General features: G+C 44.2%; 3 protein-coding genes across 8 annotated transcripts in view; 2 read left to right on the forward strand and 1 right to left on the reverse strand.

The window, feature by feature from the left end:
• Nucleotides 1–3,007, reverse strand: part of LOC129190811 (latent-transforming growth factor beta-binding protein 4) — a 39,561-nt gene extending 36,554 nt beyond the window's left edge. For 4 of the 6 annotated variants that reach the window (XR_008573085.1, XR_008573084.1, XR_008573083.1 and 1 more), the window contains exon 1: nt 2,071–3,006. Coding sequence is in view for 2 of the 6 variants with exons in the window: in XM_054793436.1 (XP_054649411.1) it covers nt 2,071–2,294 (224 nt within the window). In the remaining 4 variants the exon portion in view is untranslated. Of the gene's footprint in view, nt 1–2,070 lie in introns of all 6 variants that reach the window. The other 2 variants (XM_054793437.1, XM_054793438.1) reach the window with 2 other exon arrangements.
• Nucleotides 3,008–3,297: 290 nt separating this feature from the next.
• LOC129190828 (interleukin-1 receptor accessory protein) lies at nt 3,298–13,000 on the forward strand. The gene is made up of 13 exons (XM_054793471.1): nt 3,298–3,545; nt 4,234–4,319; nt 6,046–6,241; nt 6,464–6,547; nt 6,632–6,839; nt 6,956–7,124; nt 7,209–7,280; nt 10,386–10,512; nt 11,346–11,494; nt 11,563–11,706; nt 12,078–12,221; nt 12,320–12,721; nt 12,854–13,000. Coding segments are annotated over exons 1-12 (1,779 nt in total). The 5' UTR covers nt 3,298–3,543; the 3' UTR covers nt 12,718–12,721; nt 12,854–13,000.
• Nucleotides 12,829–16,399, forward strand: LOC129190844 (uncharacterized). The gene has a single exon (XM_054793503.1). It carries the CDS (start codon nt 12,829–12,831, stop codon nt 13,609–13,611), a length of 783 nt encoding a protein of 260 aa, XP_054649478.1. The 3' UTR covers nt 13,612–16,399.
• Nucleotides 16,400–18,992: the final 2,593 nt, after the last annotated feature.

Raw genomic sequence — 18,992 nt, forward strand, 5'->3', positions numbered from 1 at the left:
AAAAAATGATGCTTTGATACAATGTAACGCTTGGATAACAGTGTAAATTTACTGTCCCCTCAAAATAACTCAAGACGCAGTCATCATGCCATGTCTAAACCGCTGGCAACAAAAGTGAGCACACCCCCTAAATGAAAATGTCCAAACTCTGCCCCAACTGTCAATATTTTGTGAGGCTACTGCTAGATATTGTTAATATGATTACACTTTTAGATTCAGTCTAATAGCTTCTCATTGAAGGCCTTCATAGCACACACACACACACTCACATAGCACAATCACAGTTGCACAACACTTAGATATGACTGATGGAAAAATACTGGTACAAGAGGCAGACACACAAAAGATGCATTGTTCGCACTCTCTCACACAAGCTTAACTTTTGCAACTGCTTTGTATGCGCTGTACACCCATCAATCTTCCTTGTCTGTTGTGCTAAATTCCAGCGCTGTAACCAAATAGATTGCTTTTGTTTTTTTAAAACAATTTGAAAACCTTTTAAAATTGTATGATCGTTGACTACTTCCAGCAAAGCGGGCCAAGAACTGTGAAGAAAAGCCAAAGAAAAGAAATAGCTTTTATCATTACTACCATTAATTTCCATGCGGCAGCACTCATAGGTCTATTTTATACATTTTATTTCATTCAACTACCGTGCAGCAAGGCCTGCTGTATGGTCTTGGCCACCGTGCTGCAGCTCAGTTTCAAGGTGTTCACAACCTTCATGAAGAGCAATTTGTTTTTTTCAGATCCTCAGGCAGCTCATTGGCATGAGGTGCCATGTTGAACTTCCAGCAACCAGTGGGAACGATAACAAATTGAACACAACTGCTCCCCATTCACAACTTACACCTAGTAAGAAAAAATGAGTGCATGTATGTGTGTGTGTGTGTGTGTGTGTGTGTGTGTGTGTGTGTGTGTGTGTGGATGTGCGTGTGTGGGTGTGGGGAGTCCGCTAGAATGCTGTTAAAAGCAGTCGTGTCGGTGTCTTAGGCGTCTTTGTTCTCCGGTGAATTCATTCCAACACAAAGATTAAACGACAAACACCTAACGCTGACCTTTCAAGACTTAAAGTACTTTACTGAGGTTTGAGGCATGTTTATTTTTCACTGACATGAGGTCACACTAACAAGAACGCATGGAGGCTAATTTATGAATAGAGCACACACATCACATCTAAGAACGCATCTGAGATGGTCCTCACCGGACACTCACTGCACGCATGGTGGCGCGTTAAGACAGCCGATATGTGTAAATTGTACTTTCAGCAGCCTGACTAATCACTCATCCTCCTAATGTTTTTTTACACACACACACACGCACACAGGGTGAGTCAGTTCACTGGGTTTAGCATCAATCGTGTGTTTGTTGACTTTGCATCCATCAATTTACTGACTGACTGACTGAGGAGAGAGAGAATGTGACACATTCCTGAGGTGTCAACATGGTAACACACCTGAGTGGCTACTGACTGGCAGCCTCCTTCAAGGTCAAAGACATTTTACCAGATGGTTTCTGGAGCAGCTTTGTGCATTCCCTTCATGTGCATATGCTTTATGTACTCTTTGTATGTGGAGCGTATGTGTTTAGAAATGAGGCAGACACCTGGGAAGTAAGAAAATACATCTAGAATCTGGAATTCCTACTCGGGAACATGGATGTACTCCTTGCAAGGGGACTATTTGCTACTTCCCGGCAGTCAGGAACAATCTATAAGTGATTCATCTGTCAATGTATCACACTAAAGAGCATTAGAATGGAAGCAACTAATATAACTAATATAACTAGTATACTGATACATTATATCAGTAATCGATGATGGGTTTGACAAGTAGTATACACAAACATGGTGTATGACAATGGCACTGAAAAATATATTATTATTATTATCATAGTACACATGCAGCGGTAGCCATTCATTCATACTCTTTACAATATGAACTATATACAAGCTGTACATAAACAACTATATAAACAGTCTAATGCGGGTTTATGTTTAGCACTGTTAGTTTTAGTGTTGATTAAAGTAATAAAAAAAAAAACAAGTGTCAAAAGTAGAGCCAAGCTCACCTAGTCTCGGCAGCTCTCTCTGGGGGATCTCCTCCGAGCTGCCCCGCGGGCACCCTCACCTCCACATCCGGGATCCGTGCCTGCAGCCCCGGGCCTCGCCGACTTCCCTCCCGGTCCCCTTGCGCTCCTCGCTCCCCCGGGGAAGCAGGATGCTGAGCGGCGGCGTGCACGCTGACGCTCCAAGTGGTGCAAAGGCACAGCAAGAGGACGCGCATGGCGACCATGAATTAGAAAAGAACCAAATTCAAGTTAAGAAAGTGTGAGATCTGACGTGGGTTCGTGCGTGTGGGCGTGCTCGATGAGGCTGCAGAGGCGAGCCAAAGTGTGAAAGGCCACAAGTGTTAAGAGACACTTTGCAACGTGTGCGGGCCAATAGAAGAAGAGCAGCGCAGCCAATAGGGAGACGTCATTGACATGTCACGTGATGCAACACCAAACCCAAGTTAATGTGGACAAAAATGTGTTGGAATTGAATTCAGTGCGATGAGCGGTCCTAAGTGGTGCAGGTGAATATTTACGTGTGAGCTTGCACCTGCTGCCAGGGAGCTTGCTCTGCCTTGTAATGACAGCTCATCTCCACTAGGGGGAGACATTGTGCCGACTTTGCGTTGTGACAAAAACAGCGCTACTTTGTCTACTTACGACTACTATTACTAATACTACAACCCTTGTACGTTTTAAATATGCTGCACACTGCTCATACTTGACAACTGAGCCAATTGTTTGACTTCTTCCAAACTGGAATGTCATGGTTTGTGTTGTGCTACCTAGGCTACGGCTGTAACATGGCTATCGTGTAGTTATGCTAGCGCTAACATAACTTGCACAACATTCAGTCACTTAACAGACCACTGGTATCAATTACACACGCGTTTGTCTATTAAAATGGTTAACTAAACACTCGCTTTGAATCAATTTTGCAGGTACCTTTGTGTCAAAAAATCAGGTGTACCGACCTGGAGATTTAAACAGGTATAGCGGGAGAAACCAATGTGTCTCATATGAAGGGGGCGGGGGTGCCAGGATTGCACCATGTTCGTTGACTTTGTTTGGTTAAGTCATTTGAGACATGATGTCATTTACATGTGTAAATGAAATACACTCACATGTTTGAGTAAGGGCTAGCCGCTGCTTGTGTCCCTAATGAAGTGGCCACTGCCTGTGTGTACTGCATACGTGTGTGGTTCTGTGGGAAATTAAACAAAAAAATCGATGTCGCAACACTTTGGAGGAGGAGCATTTACCGGAATACGCTCAACCTTCCTCTCATGCACACACGCTTTCTCTTACCATTTAATGTGTCTTTATCTGTTCAATTTGAACGCGTGCAAGCTCATCTTAATGTCAGGAAGCAGCGTGTGAGTGTTCATACAGGAAGTGATTCAAGCCTGTCAGTGGGACGGTTCACACCGAACACTTCATGCCGTCCGGACTTTGAGCTGCTGGCAGACTGGTGTTCCCAAGTTGGAGTTAATGTAAGTTCAAGTTTATTTTATATATTTCGCTATGAGGTATGGTATTGTTCACTGTCTCTGTCAGGTTTTATTTAATGCCTTCATTATAACAGAAGGTACAATTCTTTGTGAAGTACTTCGATATGTATTTCACTGTTTCATTTAAAGTACATGCAATTTCCTCGTCAGGCAATTCGGCCACAGCTCACTGATCCACTGGTTGATTGAGTTCAGAGTGGGTGTGATGAGCAAAAACATAGCAGACTCCTCCTTCAGCTTTGTTTTTGTCACACAATTTTAAAATGTGCATTTTTGCCAGAGACCTTGATGAAACTTTAATGTGGAATACTTTTATTCACGTAAATATGCCAACGTTGTGCTGTGTGAGACAGAAACATGTATTATTTTTTGGCTTACTTTATTACTACAATGTGCCGAGGGCCGCAAACACCCCCGAGCCGCACTTTGGGTACTCCCGGAATACATAAAAGTAAAAGCCATGAGACATGCACGAGGATGAGGTTCGTAATCATCCATCCATCTCGTCTCCGTAACGACCACTGATTTAACGCCGCCTCAGCAGTCGGTGCACTTGTATAGCGCATGCGTGTACACACGCACACACGCACACACACACAGGCCGTTGTTCGATCCTCCTTTGTTGCCAGTGTTGAGTGAAGACTGTGCAATAAAAAACGTCTCATTGCAGGACAGCCTTCATCTTCACCCTCCTGCGCCTCTCTCTCGTGGTTGCCACGGCGACGCCAGCCATCCATGAGTCCAGTGACCCATCAGGTAGGTGACAACTGAAAATAACAAATGTTTTTGGGAGTTTCTTCATCAAAGTGTACATTTACCACACCACTAATGTGTCCAACAATGTGATATTAAAGTCACATACAGTATACATAAACAACAGTAATTCCTTATTTATAAATAGGCTTTTTTCATAGAGCATAGAAAGCCTGTTTACAACTTCTAAATACGTTTTTAACATTATTAGAGCCCTCTAGACATGAAATAACAGCCCTATAGTCACCTTTACACAATATAGTTGACATAAGAGTAAATAAGCCATTTAAGACATAAATAAGACTCATGCTCGTGTTTTGTTGTAAATGTGTTCACTCGGGGACCTGAATGGCAGGCAGACAGGAAGTGACATCGGTGATTCAGAGATGAGTTTAGCCTGGTGTGGGTCACTGCAGCAACAGTAGCCTGTGTCTTCATTGGGGATTATTGTGCCAGTTGAGATATAATTCAAAACTGCAATAAAAGCCTGTTGTTCGGGCGGTCAAGTCTGCCGTTTCTGTGTCTCACCGCATATTACAGTAACATTACTAACACCTAGTGACAAATGTAGAATACTACACATCATTCACAGTGTCTTTGAATGCGTCTTCTGAATGCCTATTATGTGTTTTAGTTCATTTAGCTGAATGCTTAATTTAGGCAAAAGTTTCCTTCAATATGAATATTTTTTGACTAATAATAGGCCGTACACTATCACAGAAAATGATTTGTTAATATATTTTTGAAAAACCGTAAGAGTTAAACTGCAAAGTGCAGAGGGACAACTGTATTCTAAAAAAACACAAACATTGGTAATAGTGTTTCTCTACAAAGTGGCAACTGTCCATGCATTTTGTTTTTTAAATTTAGTATGACTGCTAAATAACCCGCCATGGGGCCAAAGAAACTTGCGAATGCCAGCAATTTGATGAAGAAGGTGAGAAACACGATTGAATACAATCTTGCCAAGATGTACGGGAAGTCCGCAACAGTAATAACTTCCATCCACCATTCTTCATTTGTAATTATTTCCTCCGCCAAGCGCAGCACAAAGCGCAAGCGCAGTGTGGAGGTTATGTTTTTGCCGGCGTTTATCTGTTGGTTCGTTTGTGTTCAAAATAACTTCAAAAGTTCCAAATGGACTCCGCAAAATATGGTCAGAGCACTTGGGGAAAAAAAATACATGACAAGTTTCCAACGGATTCACACGGTTTGGTGGGAACTATATTGGGGGGAACTATGGCGCTTGGCTGCTTCTCTAGTTTCACGTTGTTTTCTGCATGTACTGTAAAACTATAAAATATATTTTTGGGTGACTGGAACAGATTAATTGAATTTACATGATTTGCTATGGGAAAACTTACCTTGGTTTTCGTATGTTTTGGTTTAAGTCAGACCTTTTGGCACGAATTCCTGATGAAAACCGAGGTACCGTTGTATTTAACGTTTTAAAATGTTTACACTACATCTGTGGAGGCTTCATTAAACACTGAAAGTGCATGCACGCCCCGCCCGGATGCCCCAAGAGACCAGGGCTGTTTGTAATTGTAATGTGGTGTGTGTGTGTGGAGTGTGGAGTGATGGTTCGTGTAGGTGGAGGGTGCTAGAGAGCATTTTAATTGGAAGACAAATACGCCACATGGGAAAACTTGACAGGTCAATTACAGACACACGACATGCACACAAAGTGCACAACCATTAATTGCACCACTCCTGGTCTTGCTCTCAGAGGCAGCCTGCTACGACTGGGGGGAGTACACCTTGGAGAGGGTCTCCGTCCTGGAGGGGGAGGCAAGCTGGCTGTCCTGTCCTCTCTTTCGTCACCCCTCCCTTTACAACTACTCCTCCTCCCAGAGCGCCGGACAAAACCTGGTGTGGTACCGCCTTTTTGACGGACACGAGCTGGAGCAGCCAATCACGCACAGGTAACCTTTGAACCCTAGCTTGTCGCTGAGAAATACAGTGGAGCCCCAGCGTTTGGTTCAACTTTAGGGGGGAATTTGTCCCTGAAAGGGGAATAACAGCTGTTCCGAGGTTCTACATGGGTGTTGTTTCTTGTTTGGGATGACTGACTGGGTCAAGTGGCTTGTAAGGATTTTGTGTCCATCTCCATTAGGGTCTCATTTTGTGTTGCTTCTGTGCTGCAGCGTGCGGCTCAGCAAAGCGAGGGAAAGGTTGCTGCTGCAGCCGGCCATCGCCAACGACACGGGCCAGTACATCTGCATGCTGCGGTCAGAACCACAGCTGATTTCTATCACCATCCAAGTACACCAGAACGCTTCGCTTTGACCACCGTGTGGTTGTGTTTCTCACAGCAACAAGTCACACTGCAGTAAGATGGCCGTGCGTCTGACGGTGTTGCGGCGCGACGAGGCGTCACCGGGCTCTGAATGTGATCTGCCGGTTGCCACGGCAGCAAGTCAGGTGGTTATTTATTTGCAGAAGGGCAAGACGATCAACTGCCCGGACTGGCAAGAGGCCACCAACATGGCCGACAGCCCACCCACTGTCAGCTGGTACCATGTGAGAAATCTAGTCATTTTACCTTGGCTCTATTTTTTGCAACGTCTACCAAAATAGGGGTTTCCACGGGTGCGTGTGTGTGTGTGTGTGTGTGTGTGTGTGTGTGTGTGTGTCAGGAATGCCAGCAACCTAATCAGTGGACCAGTGATCGTGAGCAGATAGGCGCCAGTCTAGAAGTCCACTACATGACTGACCCTTACCAAGGCCTTTATTACTGTCAGGTGCACTACCAGAGGGGGGGTCGAGCACTGACCTTCACCAGGAGCGTCAACGTGACCGCCGTCTGTGAGACAGCCCGTGACATTGCTGTCATGTCACAAACACACACACACACAGTAAAGCTGTGACATGTCGCTTGTACTCTTTTAGATTCACCTTCCCAGCACGAAAAGCCCAGCATCCTCCAGCCGACCGAAGACCAGGTCTTCCCTGTCAAACGAGGTGAGTGACCCCTCAGTAAGCTGTCTCGCCGCTGTGATGTCACACTCTTATTACGCAGCTCTTGTCATCACGCTGGAAACACAAGCTTGACCAAAAAATAGCATGCTCAACTAAAGCGCCATACTGTACATTTTGGTATCGATCTGATACCAAGTAAATACAGGGCCGGTATTGCCGATACGGAAATAGATACCGATACTTTTTACTTGAAAGGTAAAGCTGAACTGAACTCTGAACCCCCGACGCCACTTCCTGTCCATCTGTTTTTCAAGGCCCTAGGGTGGGGGGCCCCAACCAGCGGGCTGCGCCTTTTCAGGCACAATGATTAAAAAAATACACTTAAAAAAAATACATTTGTAAGTAACTACATCAAATTGATGTAAATGCATATCAATTTTGGAAATATAGGCCAAAAAATAACATACAGTTCGAAAACGTTTTTGCATGTTTATGTTGTTTAGGGTCATTGTGTTTCGGAAAGCTGCAACCCATCCCACTGTGTTCCTTGAACGCACCATAGTTGTGTGCGTGTGCTTCTACTACTATTACAGTCATCTCTTGTCATATCGCGGTTCGATTATCACTCCCTCACTGTATTGCGTTTTGTCAGAAATGAATGAATGATCGCTGTTTTGTTGTAGACTGTGTTCTGTGATTAGTCAAAACATATTGAACATGACAGATGCAGAATTCTGGTCACTAGGTGGCATTGAGACATTACATATTACCTTAACACTGCATGAAGTCAGCCATGGCATGGCGGACATGGTAGAGTGAAAAAAGGGTTCTCCTCCCATTCCATGTGGAAGTGGCAAGTTTTTGGCATCCTAACTTTAGACGAAATAAATTTGAGGCTAACTGGTTAGCTCGCTAGCATGCTAATTCGCTAGCTTGCAGCCGTCTTGGGACCCTGTAGCATAAGAGTTGAGCAATGTCTTGTAAACAAAGGGGGCCGGGGCGGTGCTGGGGGAGACCGTCTCTGGGGGATTGGGAGGGCCGGACTGGGTGGGGACAGGGGTGTGGCCTGCGGCCCGCGGCTTGCCCAGGTCCGTGCTGTGGTGAGTGGCCTGACGGTCGTGTGTCCTGGGTTTCTCCCCGCTCGGTTCAGGCGGTGGACATGTGGGTCCCCCGTCCTTCCTGCTTCACTGCACCAGTTCACATATGTATAGGACTTTGGGGGGTGGTCCACGGTCAGGCGTGTGGGGTTGCATTGCGGTGGTTTCTTTGCCCCTGGCATGCCTCAGACTCTGTCGCCCCTCAATTTTAGCCACACAATAGACACGGTTGGGGAGGCTGGGCAGGTGAGGGGCCCACCATACTTCAGCTGTTTGACCAATTTTATTTGCCGTGTTGGCTGTCACTCACATACATTCCTACCATATACATACATACTTGTCCTCACACTCCGCCCCCCTTTTACTCTGCTCTTCTTTTCTATCCCCGTTCCGGCCGCTCCAAATTTGTGTAACAATAAACATCAAATAAAGTAAAATAAAATCTACAGTATACTTGTATAACAGAGTATTTTACTTTGGTGTTGTTTCTGTCTTCGTTTCACACAATACATAAATAAGATAAATTAGTACATTATAATGTACCACCCCCATCCTGGTCCACTAGAGTCAGTCTGTGGGTCCAGAAAGGTTGTGGACCACTGCCCCAGGAAACACCATTTACAGTAACGCACACGAGCATGAGTCACATTTATGTCTGAAATGACTTATTTTCTCTTATTATGTCTACAATATTGGGTAATACTAGTGTAAAGTTGATTATAGGGGTGTTAGTTCATGTCTAGAGGGCTCTAACTATGTTAAAAACTGTAATTAGAAGGTTGTAAACTGGGTTTCTATGCTCTACAAAAATATTCCATTTATAAATAAGAAAGCCTACTTTGCGGAAATATACTTATCACGGTCAGGTCTGGAACTAATTAACTGCAATAAACAAGGGTTTACTGTAAATAGATACTATACTGTAAGGCAACGTATCAATATCAACAAAATAATACAATTACTTACTTTTATTACATACATTGCGCAAAATAATGGTACAAAAATAAGTAAACCAAAGCAAAACTCCTAGTGGCTTTTTTTTTTTTTAAACTGGAGTACCTATAGAAAACCCACGCACACACGGGGAGGACATGCAAACTCCACACGGAGATGCCCAACGGACATTCGAACCCAGGTCTTCCCGATCTCCTGACTGTGTGGCCAACATGCTAACCACTCGGCTACCGTGCGGGAACTTGAAAATAATGTTTAGTAATGTCTAGTATGAATGTATGTAATGCATATGCTACAATTAGTGCCACAATTAGTTTGAAAACAATTTAAGATATAATCAAAATGTTTCACTGCACTGTATTTTGAAAAACATGCACCGGAATCGCCTCTCTGGCGTGTCGGCACTATCTGCTCATGTCACGGCACGAGCGTCGTGTTGACGTTCACTGTGTTCCTTATCATGCAGATTTAAAAGCTTGTCCGTAAAATGTGTAGTCCATTGACGACAGCTTGTCACATGCGAAGCCTATCCATGCCAGCGTGTGTGATCGCCTACAAATACACCGTGCTGTCATAACCCTGGACTCTCAATTTATACTCTTTATGCAGGACACATTTCTATAACGAAAACATTTCAATTGTATTGTTTTGTTAATTGTGTTATTTTGAACTAAAACTATATTATTAACTCTCACTCAAGTGCTCTCAGCAACTTTGCCATTAAACAGTTTTTCAATGTTCTCGGTTCATGTCCTGCTGGTTGTTGAAAAATGTCAAATAAGTTCCTAAATAAATAAAGTCATAAAAAATGTGTCATATAAAAAAATAAATTGCACACGCAGCAGCGGCACGACAGTAGCGGCAGTCCCATGCAGCCCACCACCACAGCTTCAGAAAAGGTTTTCCTAGGGGAAACCCTGATGTAACAATCATGTAACATGGATGCTAGTATATAGAGTGACAGTACCCTTAATATTTATACAACCCAAAGTGTGACCGCTTTCATCTAAAAAAAAAACAATAAAACTAAATAATCAATTTGGGAAAGTTTTACAGTGTGACAAATTTTTCCTCTTTCGTTCTTTCCTCCCCTCAGATTCGAATGTGCGTCTGGTCTGCAGAGGATATTTTCCCTACCTGGACTCAGCCTGGGAGATCTGGTGGACTGTCAATGGAAAGACGCTGGAGGAGCTGGCCGACCCAAGATTCTCCAGAACCAACCAGTACGACAACTTTTACTTTGTAACGGGAAAATCTTCCATGCGTTTTGGACCTAGAGAGTCCTGGAGCCTCATGTACAAAGGGTGCGTACGCACAAAAAAAATCGGCATACGTCTTTTTCCACGCACACAAAATGTGCGCTGCTCCACGGCAACTTCAAGGCTATTCAAATTCTGTTACCTTGGGGGTAGTCAGAATCACTCACTCGTGATGCCACCACAACTGTGAGCACAGTGTCCCCCAAAATGGCTGCCATTCACTTCTCAAATGGTGTGAGTTGTCACCTCCCCCCCCACCTGGTTTGGCCGCACTTTGCAGTGGGCAGCCATCCTCCGCTTGACTTCCACCTTTGTATCGGACCATATTTTTATGTCTGGAGGTGTCAGCTGCTCCGACCCCACAGCCTTACCCGCGTCACATACGGTTCCCCACTCTAATCTCTTGCGTTTGGCACTAATTCCAGAGGACAATGAACCAAAAAGCACATTTTTACACGCCTCGACTTCATTGTGGAGCGTCTCCAACTTACACTCGGTGAAATTCCTGAACGATTCATTCTGTTTTATGACCCAAAAGGCAGCAGAATCGCATGTGCTGGGCATAGAGTCTGGTACTCCAACATGTGCGCTCAATTCAACGTTGATTGGGACGTACAAAGGAAATGTGCTTGGATTCATGCTTGTGCACAATTTCATATATCAGCATTTTCTCAGTTTTAAGCATACGCCATGTTTCAGTAGGAAACCCACGCAAGTCTTTGTACATGAGGACCCTGGTCTATGCTTGTCTTGCTTCATCCTGTGGAATTTCCTCCCGGTCTTGTGTTTGCTTGCAGCCAGGTAAATTACGACTTCGGGAACCGCATCGAGGAGAGCGTATTGCTGATCCGGGACTTCCGCTCTGAAGACCTGACCACGACGTTCAACTGCTCCGTGAGGAACAAGCAAGGCTTCGAGACCCGCAGAGCTCAGCTGGAGGAGGAAGGTGAGAGGAGACGCAGACTCTTTGTTTGGACACACGCTTTAATGTGGGCCTTTAATGTGTTGGATCAGTGTCTTTGCCCACGGTGGAGCTGGGCTGTGGTCTCGCCCTGACGCTGGTCCTCATGCTCGTACTCTTTGTGGTCTACCACGTCTTCTGGCTGGAGCTGCTGCTGCTTTACCGCTCCTGGTTTGGTACTGACGAGCGCGACACAGGTGAGCGTCACCCAGTCATGTCATCATGTCCATGTGTAGAACACTGGAGAGCCAACTATATGGACAAAAGTATAGGGACAGAGCTCTAAATCAATGAGAGGTTGATTTGGTTGAGTTGAGATTGAGTGTCTTTGGCAGTTCCAGAATTCTAAATCTTAGCAAGACAATTCCAGGTCCATAAAGACATACTTAGATCTTGGCCACAGTCTTGAGAGTTGAAGCTCTTCTAGCTGCAAAGGAGTGGACTGATTGAACCCCATACAAGGTTCATCCTTGCTGCAGTTACATCTTCAAGAGTGTTGCAAGCCAAGGTTGTAATTTCCAGTGGAGATAACATTTTTATGTGTGTGTGTGTGTGTGTGTGTGTGTAGATGATAAGGAGTTCGATGTGTACATCTCGTATGCCCGAAACAGTGATGAAGAGAAGTTTGTTCTATGGACGCTTCGCAGAGTTTTGGAGAACGAGCTGGGATACACAGTGTGTATTTTTGACCGGGACAGTCTGCCAGGGGGGAGTAAGTTCACACTGACACACACACACACACACACACACACACACACACACGCGCACAGTCATCTATCCATCCATCATGAAACCCTCATGTCCCTGCAGCCATCACAGATGAGACTCTGAGTTTCATAGCTCGTAGTCGGCGCCTCCTGGTGGTCTTTGGTCCTGGTTACGCCTCCCGGGGCTCGCATGCCCTGCTGGAGCTGAAGGCCGGCATCGACGGCATCATGGGCGGCCACCTGCGGATCATCCTGGTCCAGTACAAGCCGGTGCAGCGGCAGGATTGGGTGCAGGAGCTGAGGATGGCCCGCGTGGTTCTGGCACTGGTGCGTTGGCAGGGTGACAAGTCGAAGGAGCTGACGTCTCGCTTCTGGAAGAAGCTGAGGGTGGAGTTACCCGTCAGGAGGGTGGGTCTGGAGGAGGAGGCGGAGCTTATGTTCAGTCAGAACAGAACCAGCAAACACACGGACCTCAATGAAGCACACAAAGTCCTGAAGTGAAAGGGTAATTAGGACCGAAGCTTGATTGATCCACTGGAAGTTACCACCAGGCGAAACCACCATCATCATCATCGTCAACAACAACAAACTGCCATTTGTGTTTAATATTCAATGATGTCATCTTGTCTTGTGTCAGATCCCTCACCTGTTCTGGTCCATTCCATGCTGAGGAGTCGCCGCCTGCTGTTTGTCCTCAGTCCTGACTTCCTGGCCGAAAAGAGCTTCAGCCTGCTGGAGTGTCATCTGGGTCTGGACCTGCAGCGTGCCGGCAGGGTCTGCGTTGTCACGGTTACATACAGCTCCATCAGCAAGCTGCGCTGCCAAGAGGTAGCCCGATTACGACAGGCGGCCTCGAGCGCCATGACGTGGCGAGGGAAGAGATCCGAGCCACAGCGGTCGCGGTTCTGGTTGCGGCTGAGGCTGGCTCTGCCCATCCGACCCATCACTATGGGCAGGAGGTTGATTGACAGCGCATCCTCTCACTCGGACCTGGCTTCGCTGGAGCTGCTCGGTGCTCAGATCCTAACAGCACCAGCGAGGTCAAGCGTCGCCACCACACAGGCTGCGTCCAATCACAGCCACAGACGAGTCCCACCCAGAGCGAGGGGCATGACAGCCACCAAGCCACAGAACAGCAAGGACTGCTCAGCGTGTTTTGGATTTGTGACAGCACCACAATGTAGAATACAAACACAGAGCCTGAACTCCTCCCATCACGCGCATTATTCCGCCCATGTTGAGCACTGTCCAGCCAACTCTTCCAATCATGCTGCCAGCGACTCAGACTCCACCCACATTGATCACAGTAATCCAAACCCATCCAATCATCTTCATTGTAGTTCAAACTGCGCCCATAATAACCCTTGGAAGTTGATCTCTGTACAAACTGACTAAAGTGATTTTAAACGTGCAACGTTTAAGAAAAATATTTGCATGCTGCTGAAGGATCTGCAGGATTTTTATGTTTTTTTTAATTACAATTGAAACATTTTGTCACTAATTATTCCCATCTGTGTTCGTTTAATCTTTATTCTATTGCAAGTCCTGCGGTTAAATTGTTGCTGACGTGAACAAGGGAGCGCTTACTTCATCCTCCACACCAATAGGGGGCAGCATGGCACCACAAATGTGTGGTCTCTAGCACAGCTTTCAACAAACAAATGAGCTAAAGTTTCAACCAACAAAGTGAGAGCTGTTGAGAGATACTGGAGCCTGAACTGCTTTTAAAAAAAAACACATGTAGCCGCTGTATCTTAGCCTGCTAGCGCTAGCATGCTAACATAACACAATAAAACCAGTAAGGATGAAGTGTCAATGAAGCAGTTAACCACTTCCAGCAGAAACCACTGAAATCAGCTCACTTCCTCTCTTCTGGCTCAGGTTTCCGACACAAAAGGGCTTTTTCACAGCATGGTACCTGCTTAGGTTGCCCCAGCGCCTCCTGAGCCCTCCTTGGCGTCTTCTCCTGTGAGGTCAGAGGTCAAGTGGAATGCTGTGTGGCTTAAAAGCCGAAGATGAGTAAATGAATTTTTTATTGCATCACATTAAGGGAAGCTGGCTCAATTGCGACCTCTGGTGGACTACTTGCTATTAGCAAGATTTTAAGTGGAATTTGCTATTTTAAACCATTTGTACTTTCTCTGAGAGACATTTGAGCCACGGTGAACAAGGACTGGAATGTGGCAGCTGAGATCTGTTCTCTGTTGACTGGATCAACTGGTTATTATAATTACAATGCTTTATTGTATGTGTGTGTGTGTGTGTGTGTGTGTGCCATGTCTAAGGTCGCCTCCATTCAGTTACATGCTTTCAACACGCGTCTGCTGCTACTTGAGCCTCAACTAAAACACACTGTTCTTTTCTCTATTTTTATGCTCGGTTATATTTGACATAGACTGAAAGTGAAAAAAATTAAGACTTGATACACTCCTGATTAGGTGTCTAGTGGCATGTTGGCCACACAGTCACAGTCTGGAGATCGGGAAGACCTGGGTCGATTCTCCCCTGGGCATTTCTGTGTGGAGTTTGCATGTTCTCCCCGTGCGTGTGTGGGTTTTCTCCGGGTACTCCGTTTTCCTCCCACATTCCAAAACCATGCATGTTAGCTTCATTGGAGACTCTAAATTGTCCATAGGTATGACTGTGAGTGTGAATGGTTGTTTGTCTATATGTGCCCTGCCATTGGCTGGCGACCAGTCCAGGGTGTACCCCGCCTGTCGCCCGAAGTCAGCTGGGATAGGCTCCACCATACCCGCGACCCTAATGAGGAGAAGCAGTATAGAAAATGGATGGATGGACACTCCTGATAACAATCTTAAGACTAGTTGAAAAATTGCTAGAATTTGCATTTTGCACATTTGGATCTTAATGAGAGCTACAATATGCAAAAGCAAGAAGGGGGAGTGAGACAGAAACATTTGGAACTTGTCATTTCAACAACAAAAAAAACTGAAATAGGTTGTTTAACACCTGATCAAAAGTTTAAGACCACAGGCTATAAAAGCCAAAATTTGCTCAAAATGTTCATTTTCTATCAGGCATTCACACTGTCATGCCCGCCTGATGGCTCTTTTTGAACATGGTGGGATTGTGGAGATGCATAAGCAAGGCCTCTCGCAGCGTGCCATTGGTGCTGAGGTTGGGAGCAGTAAATCAGTCATTGTAAATTTTTTTAATGATCCTGAGCATTATGGAACAAAAAAGTCAAGTGGAAGACCCCCCCCCCCCCCAAAAAAAAAATCACACCAGCGCTGAGCTGGAAGATCCGATTGGCCATCCATCAAGACACAGGGCGGTCTTCCACCCACATTAAGGCCCTTACTGGTGCCGACTGCAGCGCAATAACCATCAGACGGCATCTGCGGGAAAAGGGTTTATAAAACAAAAAAGGAATTCAAAAACCTCGTCTCCTTCAACGCCACAAAACTGCCCGTTTAGACTTTGCCAGGGAGCGTCAAACATGGGACATTGAAAGGTGGTAAAAAGTTTTATTCTCTGATGAGAAAAAATGTAACCTTGACGGTCCAGATGGCTTCCAACGTTACTGGCATGACAAGGAGATCCCACCTGAGATGTTTTCTACCCAGCATAGTGGAGGGGGTCCATTATGGTCTGGGGTGCTTTTTCATTCAGTGGAACACTAGAGCTTCAGGTGGTGCAGGGTCGTCACACGGCGTCTGTGTGGTAACAGCTGGGTTTTTCAACAGGACAACGCTGCAGTTCACAATGCTCGCTTGACCAAGGACTTCTTCAGGGAGAATAACATCACTCTTTTGGACCATCCTGCATGTTCCCCTCATTTAAATCCCAGAGAGAATATTTGGGGATGGATGGCGAGGAAAGTTTATAAAAATGGCCATCATTTCCAGACAGTTGATGCCCTTAGTGAAGCCATCTTCACCACTTGGAGCAATGTTCCCACTAGCCTCCTGGAAACACTCGCATCAAGCATGCACAAAGCAATTTTTGAAGTGATTAACAAGAACGGTGGAGCTACTCATTACTGATTCCTACTGAGAACATTTTTTGTTCTGGTTTGGAGAGCTATTTGTTATCTTTAAAGCGATGGTCCTAACCTTTTGACCAGCTGATAAACGTTTAATTGTTGTTTTCAATAAATGACTTTTTCAAAGTGCTTTTTGTCTCACTCCCCCTTTTTGCTTTTGCATATTGTAGCTCTACTTAAAACCTCATTAAGATCCAAATGTGGAAAATGCAAATTCTAGCAATTTTTCAACTGGTGTTAAGATTTTGATCAGGAGTGTGTCTGTGTGTGTGTGTGTGTGTGTGTACATATATATATATTTCAAAGTATTTGAGCAGTGTTTCCCACAGGACTGCAAACTATGTGTGGTGGCGGTGGGTCGTCTAATTTGCATAATTGGCCATGACACGTGCATGTACAGTATTTGTGGTAGACGCTGTAGGAGAGACGAATAAACTTGTGGGAGACAAAAAGTGTGTGAAAAAACATACAATGCACAACAAATATGTTTATTATGACAGCACATATGAACTTTTTTTTTCTCCCTGTCACAAACAAGACTGAGCCGCCTGTGAGTGCTTTGAGATGGGGGAGGGGCCACAGGGGTTCCCGCTGCTCGTTGAGATGAGCGATATGCACTTTCATGTCAGAGTCGCTCTTAGAAAGGCTACAATTTTTACATATTCATGTCTTTGTTTCACTGATTATGTTTTGTCAAGCATTAAGACAGGGGTGTCCAAAGTGCAGCCTGCAGCTGTTTTTTTGTTGTTTTTTTTTTTAATTGGCCCGCAACACATTCCAACAACAAAAAGCAATCGCAAAAATTAGCAATAATTTTACAAGAACAAAGTGAAAACATTAAGAAAAAAATTAGGAAATAGTCGCAATTTTACAAGAATTACATCGCAATGTTACAAGGAAAAATACCATAATTTTAATCACAAAGTTGAAATATTAAAGAAAAAAATGGTCATAATATTTTGAGAAACAAAGAAAACAAAATAATCTTATAATTTTTGGAAAACTGGTTGGGGAAAAATGTATAATATTTTGAGAATGAAGTTCAGATATAATGTGAATAAAGCCATGATTACGAGAAGAAAATTTACAAGAAGACACTTGAAACAGTTGTAAAATAAAATAAAAAAAATTAAATCTAAAAAACAGCTGTGATTTTACCAGAATAAAGTCAAAATATTAATTAATATTAATAGTCAACGAGGAAAAAAAGTGGCAATTTTACAAAAAATAAATGTGTAATACGAAGAAAAATAATGTCACTTCCATAGCATAGCGTTGAAATATTAAAGCAAAAAAAATATTCTTAAATCATAATATTATGAGAAACAATGCAACAAAACAAAATAAAGATGTAATTTTTGGAAAAGTAGGTTGGGGAAAAAGGGAATAAAGTCATAATATTACAAAAAGAACATTTACATAGGCTATGGAAGTAGAAAGTTTAAATATTTGGGGGAAAAAAGAGCAAAGACTTACGTTAATACTAATGATGTGCTTTTCCACCTATATCACAAAGCTGAGATGCAGTTTGTTCTTGAAATATATATAACGTCTTAGCATATCCACACGTGTTGTTTTACAAAATCAAGTGGCCACCCCTGCATTAAGTTTCGCACTTTGTTCGGCGATCCTTCAACGCACCATAGTTACATTATTTGTCGATTATTTTCTGGCAGACCGGGTGCGTATGAGGTGTGTTAACAAACCGAGTTACACAGACCGTGCCGTTATAAGCGAGGACGAACAGGTAGCGCCAAATTTATTTGTGGCGGCCCGCCACGTGACTGAATGGGAAACACCGGACATGGAGAAAGGACATGAACTCAACCATTGCCATTACCAAGACTTGCGAGTGTTTTAGAGGTTGAGCAGCACAAAAAAGCATGCTGGTATGTAGTTAGTCATAAAGACACATTAACCAGTCTACACATTAAGCTAAGAGCTGGAAGATGTTTACCAGGGATGCTCCAGCCATGAATTATACCTGGAAAGTTGTACATGTGGTGGGGATTCAAACAATAAAACAGTAGTAGTGGTAGTGGTGGTGGTCCACAGGTCTCCTTCACACTCACTGATGTTCAAAAGTTAAGAGTCGTTCAATTCAAGACATCATATCAGACGCGTGTGTGTTCAGTCATGCTTTCGCCTCGTGCTCGTTGCGTAAACATTAACATTCACTTTTCACGCGCCTCCTGCTCCTTTTCACACTCCATCGAGCACGGCAGCCAAAGAGTCAAAGGTGAGCGACATCTTAACTTAAACGGCACGCTTATTAGACCCTAAAAGCAATGTGCCTGAACAGACAAACGAGTCAATGAGTGAATGAATGAACGCACGCATCATTCATCATTCCTATTCTGCGGATAGTTAGGACCGCTGCTTTAGACAAGCAGGTAAAAGTCGTACTAGCTGAAGTTTTGGAAATGTTGGGCTTAAATTCTATAAATATCCAAACAGCTATTCATTAATGAATAGAATATGTTATTTGATCACTGATTGCACAAGCAATTAACTAACTTGTTAGCTTCACAGCCAATATTTAGAAGGTGATTAGACTGAAATATAAACACACACACAAAAAAAAGCTGACAAGTTTTGCGTGTTGGGGTTACATGCACACTTAAATCACGGTTACATTCACTTTATATTAAAAGCAAACATTTTATATTCACGTTAAGGCGTGGCTAAGTGCTTCGTCCGCTAGGTAGCTAGCTGATTTTTTTTCTCAGTTGTTGAATATTGAAGTTATAGGCTCACATCACTTGACCAG

This window comes from Dunckerocampus dactyliophorus, chromosome 12 (genome assembly GCF_027744805.1).
Source record: "Dunckerocampus dactyliophorus isolate RoL2022-P2 chromosome 12, RoL_Ddac_1.1, whole genome shotgun sequence".
Classification (NCBI taxonomy): Eukaryota; Metazoa; Chordata; class Actinopteri; order Syngnathiformes; family Syngnathidae; genus Dunckerocampus; species Dunckerocampus dactyliophorus.